The following is a 19,775-nucleotide window of genomic DNA, read 5'->3' as shown; positions in this document are numbered from 1 at the left end:
AACAGATGTACCCAATTAGTAAATGCAACAGAGTTCAAGTATCTGCGACACAAAATGGTGCAGCAATAAGCTGCTGAAGTGCAGCAATGTTTGCAATAAGAGTCGCAATTTAGCAACAAAATCAATTGATGCACGGGTAATGGGGGCAATAAGTGCGGCGCAATCATCTTAAGGTATTACAGAATTAATGTCGTTAGCATGGGAAGATCAGGAGATACTCGTATCTATGAAAAATATTTACATAAGAAGCCTTAAAAAATGTAATTGGGCTCTTTTGCAAATGTTTATGCAACACTTGAAAACATGAGCGAAGAAGCTGAAAAACATTTGTGGATGGACAAAGAAAATAAGTACATATATTATTATACTAAATAAATTGCATTTTGCCTGAAAACATTTAAAAACAAGCCCAGTTCTTGAAATATTAGCGAGAATCAAAGCAAAATAATATTTATAGATGGACCGAGTAAATAAGTACCTACGCATATATATTATTGTACAGAATATTATACAATTTACTTTGCCAGAAAACTTTTGAAGAGAAGCCCAATTTTTGTGCAACTCTTAGGAATGGCATCGAGGAATAAAGCTGAACAAGTGCAACTGAAAATGCAGCAGATGTTCTGTTGCCGCCGTTTGCTGACTTTTAAACATATATTTTTTATATATTTTGTATATATCTTTTTTCCCCTTTCCTTGCCATATTTGTGCGCTTTTCTTGTGCTTCTTGGAGACGCCACTGCAAGTTGCTGAGCAAACAATTGCACGATTGCTACTTCTTTTGCGGCGCCTCCCGCTGATGTTGCTGTTGTCCGTGGCAATGTTGCTGCTGTCGGCGCTGATGTTGCTGCTGTACTGCTGCTGATGTTGCTGCTGTTGCCGGCGATGTTGCTGCCGCTGCTTGTCCGCTGTTTTCCCCCTAGTTATGCTTTGTTTGTAATTATGATGAAGACATCCTGTGGATGCGCGGGCGGTTCGGGCACAAATTAAACAAAAGAATAAGTGAAATCACAAAGCGCTGCAAAAGACTTCTTTGGGCTTGTATAACTTTTGTGTTTGCATTTTGCGAACTAGTTTGCACAATGCACCCCCTTCGCTTTTTTTCCCCTGACAACGCAATTTGCCGTGTGGATTTCCCTTCGTAGTGCTTTGCTTGCACCTTTTAATCATGGGTTTTTATTTTACCTTTCGCGCAGAAATGGAAATTAAGTAAGTACTAAGTATTTGAATGGAAACATTTAGCCAAACGGCTATAATGAGATTACCAAGTTTAAAAGGACTTAAAAGGAATGGTATTTTGTTTTAACTTAAAACTTTTAAGAAGAAAATTACAATACAAATCTTCTGATATTAATAAAATATAAAATACTCATCTTTAGGCACCTTTAAGGCCCTGGTTCCATTTTTAAATATTTCTTCTTAATCTCTTGCTACTTAAAAATAAAAATAGTAAATCATATGATATTAATGATGTGCTGAAATAATATTCTAATAATATATTTGACGTAAATTAAGCTTTGTTATGAATAACAAAATAAAAAATGATAATATTGAACCATCTTGACCTTTTTAATATTTCTTCCTTAACCTCTTAAGGAAATGTTAGAATAATATTCCAATAAATAAATATGAGGAATTTTAAGCTTCGCTTAAACAAAACGAAATAAAAATATTAATTTTTAAGCACCTTTATATATTTTATATAATATATATTTTATATATATTTTCTTTAACCCCTTGCTATTTAAAAATAAAAATTATATGTTATTAATGATAAGTTGCAATTATATTCCAATGAAAAACATGAGGTCTTTAAAGGTTTGTTAAAAAAAGAAATAAATCTTTTTAAGTATTATGTCTTTAAACTCTAGCACCTTTACAATAAAAAATCATCTGATATTATCAATATGTTTGAATAATATTCCAATAAATAAATAAGCACAGCTTAAGCAAAAGGAAATAAAAGTAATCACCTTTAAGCACCTTTAAGATTTTGTTTCTCTTTTTAAATATTTCCTCTGCAACCTCTTGCTGCTTTTATTCGTCGGATTATTACATACATTTTCCTCAGTTACCATGCGCTCTTGGCCATCAGCTAAAACTGTATTATTTGCATACTTCCCCAGCTCGGGATCCAAAACAAATTGTGAATGCATAATGCGAGATGACTCATCCCCTTTTGACAACGTTAACATGCCCCATTCTCCGTTCTCGGCTCACCTGCGTTGTCAGTCAGCTCAAAGGGAAATATTTTCATTTTCCTCTCCTTTATTGGCTTTTCACCGAGTACTCGAGCGATTATAATGGAGCTGGATGGGAAAATGGGGCTGGCTTTGGCCCGGGGTGTCAACACAATCAGTGCCCGCGGCACCTTCAAGTGGCTCCAATCTTGGCCCGAGTCGTGCGTGAATCATAAGTATCTTGTCCCGGTACAAGCGACTATATCCATTTACATATATATATATGTATACCCATACCCAGCCAGCCAGTTTTCGCGCCACACATATATGCAGATGGTATGCTAATGGGGCTGCCGCAAAATGGGGCGCGTTTAAAAATCAAATACGCCCCATGGTTTTGCATTAGCAATCCTTTTGATATATTGGCATATTTTATGCCACCTGACTTTTCTTTCTTTTCTTCTGTGGCCAAAATATTGTGTCACAAAAGCTGACAAGTCAAGCGGCTTATTTATGAATTAGCAATGTGAATTTTGAGTTTTATTTTTTTCGGAATATTTACGCTCACCTGCCTTGGAAGCTTATGTTTCAGATGATTTACACCCCATAAGGTTGGCCATTATGCTAATGAAGCGTCTGGGGAGACGGAGTGGAACTACATGGCTTTATGTATTTTTATGGAAATAATTTCTGCCCACGGTGCGTATGAGCGATGGGGGAAATTTAAGTAATAACCTCAGAAATTCAAGACGGAAGTTAAGGGGAATTTGTTTCGAAGTTTAATAATTTTTGTAATATATTAGCTTGAAAGATTAGTTTGTTGTTTAATTGCTAAGCAATTTTGTATTGATTTTTCAGTAACTAAAATAGTTTTAAATTAATCTAAAACTTTTAGTAGAATCAAAAATTATTATATTGTCAGATATTAAATAAATGTACTTGTTCAAAACCTTTATAAAATGTTTTACCAATTTTTAAATCATTGTTAGCAAGAATTTTTATATATTATCTTAAAATATTTGTTCTTCATTTGTTTCTAAGAAACTTTGTATTTATGTCTCAGTACTTAAAAAAATGTATTTTAAAAATTCCCATATTTGGGAAATAATAATAATTTTGGCAGGTATTAAATAAATGTATTTCTTTAAAACCTTTTTTCTATGCTTGAAATAAATTCTAAAATGCTATACTTATTTTAAAATCACTATCAACTTGATGAAACATGTATATTATGTGCTATTGGAAGTTGAAGTAGCTTCTCCGTTAGCTGCTCAATTTGTCGATGCTGCGTTCAAGAGTCCTCGCTGTGCTTCAAGTGGCAATTGTGCAGCCAAACACCCGACACCCGACCCACACTACCACCCACCGCCACCTGCAATTTCAACCCACCGACAGGTGGTTTAGAAAGTGGGAGGGGGGTGTGGGATATATAAATAACGATGACGCTGGGTGGAAGAAAAATATGCACAGAACAGAAATAAATGAAACGAGAGCGTGACCCGTCGCCTCGTATAAAATATATCGTGATGTCACATTTCCACTGCAATGTCCTTGGCAGGTCACCACCCCCTTTGCCCACCCACTCTGCCACGCCCCCTAAGACTGAAAGGCAGACAGTGGGACATGTAATTGTAACAGACTGTGCCAAAAACAGCGGCAACAAAGCCGTTTTCCTTACACACCACCCCCTTTTGGCCAACAATGGACAAGGACAAAGACTAACACACCACCCACAAACACCCACCACCCACCACCACCCACTATTGCAAAGGAAAATGGGAAAACGAAGCTGCAGCTGTCAACTGTCGCGCTTGCTTACATGCACGGGAAATTTATTAAAATTGAAGACAACCTGCACTGCAAGTCAGTTTGCCAGTTTGTCAGTTTGTCACCGTGCCAGCCAGTCAATCCATCAGTCAGTCATTCAGTCAGTGAGTCAGTCAGTCAGTCTGCAGATGAGTGTCTGAAACGGGGACTCAGGGGGATTAAGTGGAGGCGAGATATCCCGGGAAATTGCAATCTGGCCAGTCAATCAGCGAGGTGAGACAAATGGAGAAAATGGGGGGAAAATGCTACAATGAGGACATCTCGATAAAGGAATGAAAGAATGTGTGGAACAAGTAAATTCTTGTTGAGCCAAGAGCTGTGGGTCTTGCAAACAAAAATATTCTTAGATTATCATTACAAAAAATGATCATCACAAATCAGCGTTTTACTTTTTTATTTAAAATACAATTTATTATTGTTTTGCATTCCAAAATTCTCTTTTTAAAGTAAGAATCTAATTTTTCTTAAAGTTTTATATATAAAAAACATTCAACCACATTTAGAATAAGAACATTTTTGATTATCAAGAAATGTTTTAAGTTTTCAGTAAGAGCATGAAAAATAATTTTCAGATATTTGGTAATCTTTTTGAATATTTTGAATAATATCGCTTGTTATATTTAACTTAAAGCTTAAATAATTTTCTGTTTTATAAACATGACAATATTAACAATCTAAATTTAACTTGCTGATAGTTTTAAAAACACGGGAAAACAAAAGAACAATCAATTAACAATGAAAAAATATTTTTAAAAATCTTTTAAGTTGCCAAATAGTTCCAGAAAAAGACATTTAAAAAATATTGTAATCTTTTTTTAAATTCTCCATAAAAATGAGTGATATATTCTTTTTCTGCAAACCAAATTTTCAGTTTTTAAAGCACAACAAAGATGACAGTGCTTTAAACTTTTTGAGGCAACTTTTTGGCAGCACCAAAAGGAATAAAAGGAAATGCTTTCCCCTGTGAGAGAATATGATGTTTGGGTTAATGGGGCCGCCAAGCAGATAGCGAGAAGGACACGGACAACAACATGTGTTACGGGTGCGGCCCCAAGGATAACATCGTAATTTGTTGTGCATCGCCTAATCCTTGCGCTACTTTCGAGCCAATGTGAATTATGCGCACTTAAGTCAACTCTTTGCCGCGCCCCAGGACACCAACACATCCAAGAATATCCTGCCCCACACGGACCCTGTGTGTGTGTGCGAGTTTTCCACCGCTTGTATTTTTGCAACCAGCTTAAAAGATTTCATCCTGCAAAAAAAACATAGAAGAAGAAAAGTGACGGGATGTGCTGCAATTCTCATTGCCAAGACGTTCCGAATGGCAGCTGAGAAGAAATTAAATTTCTCTCGGCGAAAAAAGGAGTATGAGAAAGAATTCCGTGGAATGCGTTGACAGGTGTCCTAACTGTTATTCCTATAAAAAATGCTTGGGAAAATAAGAAGGTAAGACCCAAATCAAATAAAACCAGTTTTGGCTTATGTTAATCCCGACACAATGACTCAAACAACCACTAAATTGTCCCGCAGTGCACTTGAGTGGTTAAAGAAATAAATCAAAATGTATCACAAACAATTATTCAGTTAACCATAGGAACGTTGAGAGCACTCAACTTGGCTAAAAAGGGTTTTTTTATAAGTCCCCAAAAATGCTTGAGTGAAATAAGGGCAATATCAAAGTGCATTTTAATAATCAAAAACCCTTTGGTGCGTGCCTAACCTCAACTAACTGAAATAAGGCCATACTGCTAACTGCTTTATAATTGATTTAAATATTATGATAAAAATACTAATTTCAACTAAATAACTAACGGGAATTGAATTCAGAAAATAAACACTCTCAGCTTTCTGTGAAACAAAACATTTAATTTCATAAAAATAGCCGAACCTCTAGTGTAAACGCCTTGCAACCTTTTTGAATATTCGATATTAATAGTACACACAAAAAAATTGGTTGGTAAAATTTACCAATGCAGATAGTTTAGTAACTAAATAAAATTTTACTGTCCTATTATATAGTTATCCTAACGTAAAATCTTCCACAGAAAGGTATGCAACAATAACTTTACAAGTTTTCTCCAATGTGTTGTTTATAATTCCCAACTGGGTCTAGCGTCTGAATAGTAATGACTACTTAAAACATACCTTCTATAAATTTATTTATAGATCTACTATCAAAAAATTCCATTCACTTATGTTTTGAATATCCGTAACAAATAATTATTTAACTACTAACCATGGGTTGGGTCCTTTCTATCCTTTTTGTAGTTACATAAGAGTTAAGAGTAACTATTTTATGGGTAAAATTGACAACTCGATGGTTGGGGACCGCTTTAATATTACATTGGTCAATTTAACCAATCGATTTTTTGTGTGTAGTTTATATTTCAACTACACACCATTAAATCAATTACCATTACTGTCATTAAGAAGTATAAATCATATTTTAAAAACTTTTCCTATTTAACAAATTTAGTTTCTAGTTCAGTTTTTTTTCAATTTAATAGCCTTTGAAATTTCAAATTTGTTTTCCAGTGCGCCAACTGGCCTGCAGTGGACTAAACTAAGCTGAAGGGAATCCACTGGGGCAGCCAAGCTGAAGCAGTTAAAGTTTCTAATTAAAATTGAAACAGAGCGACGGACAACGGCCAACGCTTAACGGACAAGAAGCTGCTAGTTTCTGGGATCTGCTGGGTTGAGGAAAGGACGCTGAGTTAAAGATGATTGCCAGGAGGAAGGACCCTTTCGCCAGCTCCTCCTGCAGCTATGCAAATTGATTAGCGAAAATGAAATCCCAGGCAGACCAGAGGGGCGGAGATAAATGCAAATGCGAATTGGAGGTAGTGCAGCAGGCAAGGACTTTCTGGGTGGCTTTACGCAGCATTATCCTTTTTCTTCGACCCCCCTTCAAGTTTTCCCCGTTTTCTCCACTGTCATTGGAAACACTGAACCCGACTCTATGCTTGTACTCCCTGACTCCTCAATTGGCAGCTGTTCAATTTATTAAATGTGCTGGCAGCAAGGAGCTTAAATTAAAGGCAGCATAAACAAACATCAAGCATCAGCGCTGACTTAAATAAATTTGTGAATTATTAACAGAAATTTTAAACTACAAACAGCTTATGAACTGTATTTAATTAAAATATTTTCTGTCTTTTTATTGCCTTGGCCAATCTCCATTCTGTTATTTGGTTTTTATTCGTATGTTGATCTTATATGCATTTCAGCCAATAAATGAAACCAAACCAGTTGCATTTAATATGTATAGTACATGGGGAGAAACCTGGCCAAAAGCGGGTGAGAAGTAATCTCTGGCTAAGTTACTGCTGTTGGCGACTACGGACCATCGATATCATAAAGTTTCCGATGGAAAGTTGATTGCGGGAGATTTAAGTTTGCAAAAAGAGTGCTGATAATCCCACGCTCCCCCGTCGACCACCACCTTCGAATTGGCAAATCGTTGCATAAACTTTTGCCTGCTCCAAGGAAACTAAGTCCTTCCGCATCGACTCCCAAAGCCCAAATCCCTGCAGGGACTTCCTGCTGCAGCTCCCCCCCCCCCCCCCACCTCTACTTTTTCCCAGGAATCCAATATCATGGCCTAGATAAAACTTGGACAGCTTACGGATTCGCTTCGATTTCTAATTAAAAGCGCAGAAACTTTTGGTCCGCAACATTTGGGCCAGATGATCGCAATCGAAGTTGTCGCACATTATGCAGTGGGCATGGTACGGGGTGGATTGGCTATAAAGCAACCGCAACATGGCCAAAATGAAAATGTGCAGCGGAGGACAAAAGCGAAGGCCGAAAGGCAGAAAGTCGCCTGGGAAAAGTTTCTCAACTTTTGTCACATTTAATTAACATGACTCATCGGCTCATCCTGTCGAGGTTGAGGGTATTATTTAGAGGCTGGTACGCAGGGGCGTACACAGGATTTTGTGGCGGGGGCGTTTCAGTTCCCGTCTTAGGATTGCATATTTTTAGAAAATTGGATTTGTCAGAAATTCTCTTTACTTTGAAAACTAAAAAAAATAAATGGATAACAAAAAAACATTTTTATTTATTTAAAATTTAATAAAAAAAAATTTCTCCCAAATGTTAAATATTTTACTAAAGAAAAGTTATCTTGTAATTAACATAGCTCAAAAAATAATATTAAATTAGTTTTCCGTTAAACTATTGTTGAAATTGTGCCTTAATTTGTGTACCCCCCTGATATACGCCCCTGGAATAATCTGGGGTACCGAGTTCGATGCTCAGGCACGCAAGCCGAAATTTATTGGGCACCCCAGCTCGTCTGCAATAAACTTGAAATTTTCATGCCAACGACTCATTTAACTTGAGCACTGAATTAACAATTTATGCGAGTGTTTGTATGGGTCTTGTATGCATATATGCATGGCTACATCTGTATGTGTGTGTGGCTGGGCGGATGTGGGGGTGTGTGAGTTTTATGACTTAACCGACACAAATTACTTAATGCCCTTCGTTCTTTATTGTTCAATTATTAAGCAAGACCTCAAGGCATAAAAAAGTTTAGCACACACATTAGATGGCCATGTGTGCGATGTATTTTCCCCTTTTTTTGGCTTAATCAGGCCGCTTGCCAATGTAAAAATGGGGAAAGCTCCCGATTAATGGGCAGCATTTGTTATCAATGATGCCCAAGTGAACGATAACTTTTCAACAGCAGGGATGCTGCCCAGATGGGCCGATAAATGGGAGGGGGGGTTGGGAGTTCTGAGAGTGGCATCCCCACCGCCCAACTGCAGACTCATCATCATTATCGTCCTCATTATCGTCCTTGTCAATTGCGATTATGTTGATGTTGATGCGAACACTGGGGATAATGCTGGGAATGTTCCCATTGATTGGGATCTTAGCCTAGTTGGAATATTTAAAATTCTTGGTGTTTATTTTGTTTTATATTTAAATAGGGAAATATTATTTGTCCATTTTAGGTTCCACCTTTAAGGTTTTCATATTACAAATTTGTTTATAGGATCAAATATTATTTTATATATTTGAGGAATATATAATTTTGTATATTTACCTAGGGAAATATCATTTGTTAATTATGGTATACACCATTTATGTTTTCTTTTAAATTAACAATGTATTTAAGGCCCAAATATTATAATATATTTTATGTGTGTTTAATTTTAAAACATATAACTATTATTTGTTTATTTCATATATGTTTTGTCTTATCTTATTTTTTTTCATTATCATTTTTATTGTTTTTTAAACGTTTCAATAGAGAATATCATTTGCCAATTAAGTTTGTACCCCAAATATTTTATGATATATGAATTTATTAAGTGCAAATCAAAAATATTTAAAAAAATTCTTGTACCCCTTCATTGAGATGTTTTCCCCGACTTTTTTCAGTGCAGCTCACTATGCGGGGATAATGTCCGACACATTAATATATGTTTGAGTCAAACTTTGGGCCAAGACCCAATTCCCAGAAATTAGTCCGCCTCATAACGGCGAAAGCTGCTCCCGATGGGGATGTACATATATTACGTCCTGCATCCTTTCAAGGACTTTCTGCCTGCGTTTTAGTGATTAAGACACACACACACACACACTCGCACGGGCGAGCACTTTAATTAACTGTTAATTAATTCGTAATGTAACCTTTTTTGTTGCAGTTTTTCTGCTCCTCATGCTTTTTTATTTGATTCATTTTTTTTATTTGCATGGCCCTGCAAGTGTGCACGTGTCACAAAAGCCCACCTGTCCCAGCTGCTCCTCCGTTTTAGTCCTGTTTTTTTTTATACCGAGATGTGGCAGGACCTCAAAGCGCCAGCTTCTAATTTGCTGCTAAATGGAAGCGAAAACGCTTTGTTTGTGCATACCGAGGCGTGCAGTGGCCCAAACAAAGGGGGCGCATGGAAGGCGGTCGTTGGGGGCAGAGGGGGTCGCTTTTGTCCCCTCGTCAGCGAGGATGAAGACTGCACTTTGCCCGCATCCAGCGAAGGACAAGTCACTCCCAACACACACACCCCCACCACCCTCCTGAGTCGCCCCCCTGAAACGGGTCAAAGGGCGTAGAGGAGGGGCTTAAGTGGGGAGGGGGGCTTGGTTCGAGGCTTTGAGCGTGGTGGCAATTGAGTTGATTACCACGCGAATACCGAAGACAATGGGCCGCAACGAAAAAAGGAGGAAAAATGGGGGTTTTTGCAAAAAATGCGGGGCGTTTCCAAAGGTCCACGTGCCAATTGCTTTATTACTTGCACATTTTCAACTCAATAACATACCTCCCTTAAACAATGGAAAAATCCCAGGCAAAGGAACTATAAAAGTGGTGTAACCAAGCTACAGGAATGTCACAGCTACAAAAAGTAGAAATTGCTGAGAAGCTTTATTAACTTTTAACCTAACTAGAAAATATACAAAATAAGAATCACCACAGTTATGAAATCACTCACAAAGGTGCCTAAAAGTATGCAATAATTTCTTGCCCTTCTAAATATGTGGTTCTACACTTAAGACAACTTTATAAGTTATTTCAAGATCTAGTTTTTTTGTGGAATAACTTCATTAACTTTTGTTCTAAATTTGCAAGTTACAAAATTAAAATCAATAGAATTTTGAAATCACTTATAAATGTGTCTGAAAGTATGCAATGAAAAAGTATCCTCTATTAGAATCAAATTTAAAATGTATTGTTGCACACTTTTAGACACCTTTAACCATAATATGAAAATAATACAAATGTTTTATAAAACCAAATCTACTGATATTCCAATTAAAATCCTTTGTGGCATATGGCATATACCGCCCACTTCCCAGAAACAATCTGTGTAATGGATAATGCCGCGTATTCCACGCTTATCTGATTGGATACCAAAGTGCATATGTGTGCATTGTTTATCCTCGTTAACCTGTGTCCTGGTCACACACACACACACAAACACACATCGGAATCTGATAGCTATAGGGGATCCATTGCGGCGGACAAACATTAGCGTAACCCCCGACTATCACCGAGCTATCGCGCGCCTCCCCAACTTCCCCATCGCCGGTGACCTCCCTTTTGACCTGGCCTAACAATTTCTTAATTACGTTTGTCAACATTCGAGGATTGCACAACCGACCACAGAGCAGCGCAAACATTGCCGCACCAACGATATCGATGCATTCCGACTGCCAATGTGCAATTCCCAATGCCATTTGCCATTTTGCAATCCGCAATGGTCTGTATTTCTAATCGGGTTAATCACTCGGCGGCCGAGAGACCCACAAAATGCCACGGACCAAGAAATAATTAATTTATATCAAGTCGATTGGCATTCGATCGGAAATGCAACTGACTAGGCTTATTTATTTATTTAGTGGTAAAAGATTTAAGATCAACATATTCAAGAGATATATAGATCTGTACTAAAAATGTAGTCTCTTTTTAAATATTTGTAATTGTCTTATAGGTGATTTTTGAACTGCCGAAAAATAGTTAGTCAGAAAGGTGACCCAAATAAGAAACTTTATCTTTATAAATCATATCTTATAGTGGTTTTTATTCACTATGCATTTTGTTTATCCATATTTCAGAAATATGTACTATCAATTTTCAATATTTTTAAGCTTCAGATGGGTAGGTGACCCAATACTATACACTTAAGTTACTTTTAATGCTCTTATATGTGATATTCGAATGTCCGAAAAATATATAGTCAGAAAAAGGACCCAAAATCATTACGTTATCTTTGTAAATCCGATCTTATGGTGGTTTTATTCTCTAGATAACAGTGTTAAAATATAAAATTCTTAATTTGTGCCAACTGCTTGATAAGATTTAATTTTTTTATCCAAATTTTATAAATATTTATTACTAACTATCAATATATTTCATCTTTATGGTATTGTGATATATTAGTCATACTAAGATGGGTTGGTGACCCAAAACTATCACTCTTAATTGGCCTTGGCATATACTCGAATGTGTTTACGCACTTTAAAAAATCAAGTAAGAGATTCGCAGGAACACAGCTCGCAGATTGGCCTAAACGATGTGTCAACATATCTCGACTATCCGACGCATTTCACCATTTCGCATTCCGTCGGAAAGTTTGTCTTCACTTTGAAGCTCCGAAGCTGCCGGCAATCAGCTGATGAAGCTGAATGCCAAACACTTTTCAACTTTTCAATAGTCGGGGGTGGGGCGAAGATAACGCAATTATTCCAAAGTTCCCAAGCCAAAGAACCAGAGGAAATGCCAGCACACACACACACATTGAGCATCGCGTTGAAAACTCTGTCCCAGAACGTTGCTAATTTCATAAATTAAGCAAAATTAACACGTCATCGCCAGGCATTTTTTTGTTTTTCATGCATACATATTCGGTGAATATTAAAATTCAACGAGGCCAGAGTGCTCTTTTCATACATTCACTCAGGCCGTGCGGGAAAAACACTGCCATGGCAATCAAGTTTAACCATAATTTCCCACTTAATCCTTCGGCTTCAGGGAAAATGGTTTTTTTTTTTCGGGCTGGCAGGTGCCTCCCCCTCTGTTCTCCGTAGTTCGTTACTTTTACCTCTGTGCCTCGGTTGACCTGGTTGTCCATTGTCCTTGCTCGGGGGATATATACACGTATATGTCAACTATTTGATGGTCCATCTGTTTATCCGACTGTCTATCTGTCATTCTGTTTGTCTGTTTGTCTCTTGTCCTTTGGATGCCAACTTTGTTAATGTCCTGCTGGATTGTCTACAAGGCTTAGTGGATCCATTTCATTTCTCTGGTTCTGGACTGTGAAATTAAAGCAGCGTTAGTCGGCAAAAAGGCCAACTAAATGGTACACTTTGAAATAAGAAAATTTAAATTTAAAAGCATTTACTTAGGGAAAGAAACAGTAGATTATGTTTGGACATATGGTACATATATTCGAAAAGTCCTTAAATATATTACTGACCTGGGAACCTTCTCTTGTTTTATAGTTCTTTCTAGAAAGACTTCTTGCAATTCATGAAATTATGGCTTTCCTTATATTATACTATTTCCGATTCAATAAATTCTTTCTCAATAGAAATTTTGTGAAAAACATCTTGCAACTCATGTAATGATGGCTTTCACTGCATTTCTGATTGACTTCAAGGCTGGCCAATTGGAGATCCCAATCAGCGAGGTTCTCGGTGGATTGTTACCAAGGTTTTGGAATGGCTGAGTGCTCAAGGTTCGACATGCAAGGCTGTGCGGTCACTCAGTGGCTCATTCTTACCGCATTCCAATGCCGATATCCGCTTCCGGTTCCGCTTTCCCCATTTCCCATTTCCCCCCCACATTTTGTTTTTTTCTGCGTTTTTTTCCAGCGGGTGCGAAGTAATTGGCTGCGAAAATGCTGCTATAAATCAAACCGATAATTATGTGGGCGACTGCGCAATTTTTTCGCACCAAGTCGAACCATCATCAAAAATAACCGAGGAGTAAAATGAAAAAAAAAGGGAAGCCAGACTCATTTTGATTGCCGTTCATAAATTATAATTTGATGTGCGAAATAGTTGGGCGCCAAAAAGGCCGGACCTTCAGTGGGTGGTTGGTGGGTAAATGCAGCTCAAGGTCGTGGGGTTTTCTTTTTTTTTTGTGGATTTACCCCTCCCTTTTTTTTGCCATCTCTCTTTGGCGCTTCTTTTTGTGTCTGCTGGGCGGCCTTCGCTGGTCGTCCTTGATTGGGTGGTGCTTTGGGTGGCTTCCGATTCGAGTGCGGATGCGGAGAAAGTGAAACTGGAACAGGGGGGAAGGGGGGAGGGGAGCTGAGGGGTTCACAGGAACTCCATGCCCCATTTTGTGGCCGTGGCATGATTAATTGCTCATTGTTGCGGCGGCCACATCGTAAATTGCTTTCACGTCTCGTGAATCTCGTGTTGGGTGCACGTGAACGCCATGAATAAATGCGGAATGAAACGGAATGGAATCGGCCTAAAACGCTGTCAAATGGTTGGGGATACACTAGTAAAAAAAATTATCTAGAAACCATACCTCCTACAACCAGAAAAGGCCGTTCTTCCAATCACAAAACTGAGGCAAAATCGATTCGATCTCACACTCTCAAAATCGTTATAAAGTGTTCTCGATTCTAGAGACTTCTTAGATATACAATATTGAGAATACTTTCCTCTCTATTTTAAGATTGCACCATCTCTAAAGTCCGAGTTGAGAGTACTTTAATAAGAATAAAAGATAGCTTTATCTCAAAAAGATTTCTTTCTTCTCTATTTCTGGAATGCTTAATCTCGAAAAGCAACCTAGAGAATAGTTTCATTTTAATTTCAAGAACGTTTCAGCTTAAAAAAGTGAGATGAAGATTTTTCGAATGTAGATAATTTGATCTTAGCTTTAATCCATTCTTAATTTCCTAAGTGTTTAAGCTGGACTGTGACTGGAATGATCATTTGAATCTGATAAAGCTTTTAGGTGATCAAAATATTTTGTTCATTTCATTTAGTCTAAAAATTATCAAGTATTTGTATTTCATCTATGGTTTTTTACTTAAAACTATTAAACAAAGCTACTTATTACATATTAATGAAAGTGCTTTTGTTGCCCATATTTATAAGTTTAATAGTCTAGTCAAGTCTATTTTTAAAATCTTTCTAACAGCTGCCTTCAAAGCCAAGAGCGCCCCCATTTTTTCACCAGTGTGCTAAGCCCGAATTTCTCAGCTCATCTCATGTCATCCTGGCTAACGTTTAAGGCGTTCCGCATTGTTTATCTTCCTGCCCCGAACCTTTTTCCTCCGTCCGGCTAATGTTACATTATTAATGCATCTGCATGAAGCTTTCTCAAGCCTTCGTATGTAAATTAGGACCCAGGCCAGGGCTTTCCCCTTGCGTCTTCCACTTTTCTTCCGCATTTTCCGGTGCCAAGACGTGCACCCAAAATAAAGAAAAAAACAGGCCCAACAAGATGGGAAAACCAAAGCAAGAGCATTTCGTGTCTGTTACTCTTAAAGTGATAAATGATTGAGGGAATATTCGGATATATCGCAAATCCAGACCATGGCCCAAGTGAGCTGCCAAAGTGGATTTTCCTCAGTCCAATTTTCAGAACGAAGTGGGTTGCATTTAGTATGTGCAAAATGTATTGTTGGCCGTGCCAAATCATCATTTTACAACTACTTTGCTTTTTTCACTGGCCCAATTACTACAAAGCAACCATTTTTTTTTTGTTTCACATTATATCATATGATTTAATCTCTCGGCAGACTCGTTAAAAATTCCCCTTTGCCTTTGAGCAGATTAACGGGGATAATCCCCAAACGTGTTCAGTTGCCAACATCATTAGTTCTTGAAAATAAATGTGAAATGCAGGGCAAAGTGTTGCCATAGCCATTTCACTTGCTCTTGCACTTGTAACCTCCTCTTTTTGCCCCCGAAAGGAATTTAAATTGAGTCAAAAATTCTTTGTGGGCAAAAATGACCTCATAAAGTGGGATTATGGTAGTTTCTTAAAGAGTAGCTTTTAATATGCAACTCAGGGTATTTTTAAAATGTACATAATAAAATAGAGTTGATAGATTGCCATAATAATCATAATACTGGATCAAGTGATTGATCCTATATCATGCCCATTTTATGTTGTTGAAAACTTTATTTTAATACGAGTACTATCAAAGTTAATCCCTTCGAGTTTGTTGCAAATCGGATTATACGTAAGCCGTAGGACCGGTCGCTCTGCAAGGGTATTCGAGGCTAAACTTTCTTTCTTATAGAGTTTGGCGCCGCTGTAACTGCGGTTGCCTTTGCTGTGGGTATTTCACTCGCCGTTTTTTTTTCCAACCTAGCAATAGCAATCACGATAATAAGCATAAATAAAAAGGCCAACAAAAAAATTACACAGCCATAAAAAAGGGCAAATGGCACAAAGGCGGGTGAGAGAGCGGGGGGAAAAGCCTCGAACCCCAACCACTTCATTACCATCCGTCTTTGCTGGCCAAGTAAAAAGGGCCAAATAACCCGGACCAGACCAGACCAGACCGAACCCATCCCAAGCCCAGCGAACAAACAAACAAACAAACGTCGAGAACGAGAACACAAACAAGTTTTGTAGTGGGTTCCAACCGCTGAACAACCTCGTAAAAACTTATTTAATTTGTGATTTATATGAATAAAATTGTGTAGTAAATTCCCTGAAATTATTCATTTCGCAGCGCTTATGGGCGGGTGGACAGTTCGAAACAGGACAACCCAGCCAAAGGAAAAAGAAGAGTGCACTAAAAAAAATGGGTATTTTTCAAGAAAAATTACTGTATTTTATTTAAAAATCGAAGATGTGTGAACAGCTCTCAATTCAGTAAATACTGATATATGGATGGTGTGTATAAGCCTATTCTTTTGGTAGTGTTACCTGATATTTCAGTTAGTCTAGGCCAAAAATATTTTTCAATGTGTGCCTATGCAACTCAGTTATGCTAAATAAACCTACATATACCACGCGAAGAGCTACCCTTCATAGAAGTATTGGGAGCCACGTAAATTTTTGGAGATCTATAAAATCAAAGCATATAAGAAAATATTAGAAAAGGAAGCAAAATTTGTACCAAAATTATAAACCAAATTTGGTATTTGATTTGTGATTTTGCCAAAATTATTTGGGATGTTAATAATGCGTTCGTCACTAGTTTTTTCCCTCTTTAAGAGGTGTTTTCCTTGATTAACAAAATCAGGGAAGTGTAAATATTCTTTGTTAAATAAATCTTAAGCTCGTTTTTAAATCTTGTGTAAAGAAAAAATTTTTTATAAAGCTTAAGGGTAATACTCATTTTAAAGCATATAAAATTTAAATTCTATCTTGTTTAAAAATCGTATGTGGTATATTTTCTCAGTTTTTATTTCCGTGTGCAGTTGGCAAGCTAAGATGAGGTCGAAAGGATAAACTGAGTTGTGCTGAGACCAAAACAAGAATGCTGCCAAAATCAACTGCTGTGGAGACGGCGACAACAGCAACATCAAGTGTAGCAGCAACAGCAACAGCAACAGCAGCAACATCAACGACAACGACAACAGCAACATGCAGCATTAAAAGAAAAGTTTTTGCTGGCTAACCAAAGAGTTTCACATTTTTGATTTACTCTCGAGGAGCGGAATAGCGAATTTTGCGCATATAAATTTGGGCCAAGCGATGGTCAGACAGCCTCCTTATTTTCCTCAACTCCCAAAAAGCAGGTCCTAAATTATTTCAGCCACACTCCCCAAAAACTTTGTGAGTTTCGTTTTGTTCAAATGATTTTCGATTTCCATCTAACCGCAATTTAGTCTGGAAGTATCTGAGCTGACCCCAATTGGAGTGGTGAATTGCGGGGGCTTCGTCTCATGAATTAAGCAGTTCGAGATCTCCGGATGGGAAGTTCCGAGGCAGACATTGGAAATTGCTTTTGACATTTATAACCATCGATTGCCTTGCAATATTCTCGCAATTTACTAGCATTTCTGAAATAATTTTGGGGGGTTTGGGGGGTAGTCAGGTATCACTTACAGTAGTTTGTGGCATAATTTAATATACATTAAGTTGCTGTGTTACCAAGTCTATGGCTGCAGGCATTTTAGTTGGCTGGTTTTCGGTTTAAGATTTAAATGCCCTGGCCTCGAGGATGAGCAATTTAATTCAAGATGAATACCATGAATTTAAGGGAAACTAAACACGGCAAGTAGAGATTAAATGTAATAAACAGAGCAATCTATACCATTTCCCCTGGTGTATTATAATTTGAAATGCAAATTTAAGTTTTGAATTGAAGTTATGATTTATGTATGTTTTAATTACAAATGTAAGACTGATAAGTTAATTACTTTTGCAAAGAGGCAGATGAATTCAAAAAGATATTAGCTATGTTTTAAAGATATACAATATTTTTGGGAAATTCTATTGTTGATATGTGATTCTTTGAATTCGGGACTTTTATGGGGAGTATCCTGTACTTACGGCTCTAGCATCGCAGCGCATTCCTAGGCTTATAACCAGGCAGAGTCCCAAAAAGGACACCAGGCAGCGGGGTCGCATCATTTTCAATCTCTTTGGATTTCCGTTGAGAAGGATAACCACCTTTTTTATGTCTTGATTACTGTTTTTTTTTGAGTGTTCTCAATTTTTGGCGCTCACTATAAAAAAAAGGGAGCAATAAGTTGTCGGTAGTTCATTAACGCATCGGCACGAAGTTGGCGAAAGGATTTTTGTTATTTATTTGGTTGAGGTCCTTTAAACCCCTCTCTCTCCCCCTCGATCTCCCAACCCCTCTCTTCTTGTGGCCCCCACTTTTAATATTTTTGGTCTGTCCACGCAACAATAACAAGGAATAAAAAACACATTTTGCCGGCGCCGCGGCGACTTGTTTACTTTCACTACCACAAGGACTCTCACACGCACACACAGACGCACACACACACACACTTGCTGGCAGGATATGAAAGAAAGAGAGAGGGAGAGAGAGGGAGAGAGATAGACCGGGGGAAAAAGGACCCCTTCTAGGAGCCCCAAAATCACAACGAACCGAACGCGCGCGCGGCACGAATTGTTCTGGCGCCTCGACGGCGAAACAGGTCCTTTTCAATGTCCTGCCACGGCGAAGGCGGTGGCGAAAGCTCTGCGGCGAATTCGGCTCCCTGCCGAGCGAGTCCGAGATCCGAGATGGGGCGAAGCGAATGAAGTTTATAAAGTGTACGTGACTGTGGCTCGCTTCGAGCATGAAGTGTGTGCTAAGCTTTGCTTCTAGTACGAACCCACCCAGCCCACTTTCTCCACTCTCCTTTCTCCTCTCTCTTTTTTCTTCCTTTGCTTCCGTACTTGCACCCCCGCCCCCTTCCGCTGCCCCTGCCTCTATCGCCCGTGCATTTGGCACAAAATGCTCAAGGACACTTGCCTAAAACTCGCACCAGACCCAAAACCAACTTGTACACCTGCAAAAATCGGGTATTCTAATAAAATTCGCATTATTTTAAACAACTTTCTGAAATCAAACGAAATATTTTTATATTGGATCCTAAGTTAAAATCTAGCTAACTTTTCTCGTCACTTTTAGTCTGATACCATACAATTATTATGTGGGACCTAAATTTTTTTGAAATTTTTTTTTTAATTGGCCAAAAATCAAATAGGATTGGGACCAAACCACCAGTTTGCAATTTTAACTTGGTTTTAGTTAAACTAAAATAACTATCCACAAGTTTTAGATAAAATGATTATTTAAGAAATTTTTAAAGTTTGAACTTACATTTTCTGAAAATTAAGAAAATTAATACAAATGTAACCCACCAAATTGATATTTACAAAAATTAATAAAAAATACACAGAAGACCAAAGAAATACCTATACATATCAACACAGCCTTCCCTTTGTAATTTATATTTTTTCAAGCTAATAACATAGGGTAAGCCAAATACATTGCACACCTTAGATAAACACATACCATTTTTCTCACCGTGTAGACCCCCTCAGCCTGTGTCACCATCTAAAAATGACGATTGGGGGCAGGACAAGGACTCTCCAGCTTAATGCTTTCATTGTGCAGCATTTCTTTATTTTTAGTTGATTTGCTTGGACATTTTCGGTTAGTTCTCTCTTCTTGTTTGACCTTGCCACCCACGCCAGGCCACCCAACATCCACTGGCCAATACCCACCACCCACATCCTTCCACCGCCCACCGCCCACCTGCACTCCAATTAGAATTGTGTGTGTTTTCCGAGGTGGACAATGGCTGCCACTTGAACTTCGCGCGCTCGATTTCACTTCCATAAGTTTCCGAGGCATAATCCCTGGCCAA

General features: G+C 38.0%; 1 protein-coding gene across 1 annotated transcript in view; it reads right to left on the bottom strand.

Annotated features, from left to right (window-relative positions):
• LOC119556636 (proteoglycan 4) overlaps positions 1–18,612 on the bottom strand; it is a 30,874-nt gene extending 12,262 nt beyond the window's left edge. The window contains exons 1-2 of the mRNA XM_037868964.1: positions 18,506–18,612; positions 17,941–18,116 (exon numbers count right to left, since the gene is read on the bottom strand). Of these exons, the coding sequence (XP_037724892.1) occupies positions 17,941–18,021 (81 nt within the window). The 5' untranslated portion in view covers positions 18,022–18,116; positions 18,506–18,612. The remainder of the gene's footprint in view (positions 1–17,940; positions 18,117–18,505) is intronic.
• Positions 18,613–19,775: the final 1,163 nt, after the last annotated feature.

The sequence above is a fragment of the Drosophila subpulchrella genome, chromosome X, assembly GCF_014743375.2.
Source record: "Drosophila subpulchrella strain 33 F10 #4 breed RU33 chromosome X, RU_Dsub_v1.1 Primary Assembly, whole genome shotgun sequence".
Lineage (NCBI taxonomy): Eukaryota > Metazoa > Arthropoda > Insecta > Diptera > Drosophilidae > Drosophila > Drosophila subpulchrella.
Note: the sequence above shows the minus strand (reverse complement) of the source record. Positions and strands in the feature narration are given on the sequence as shown.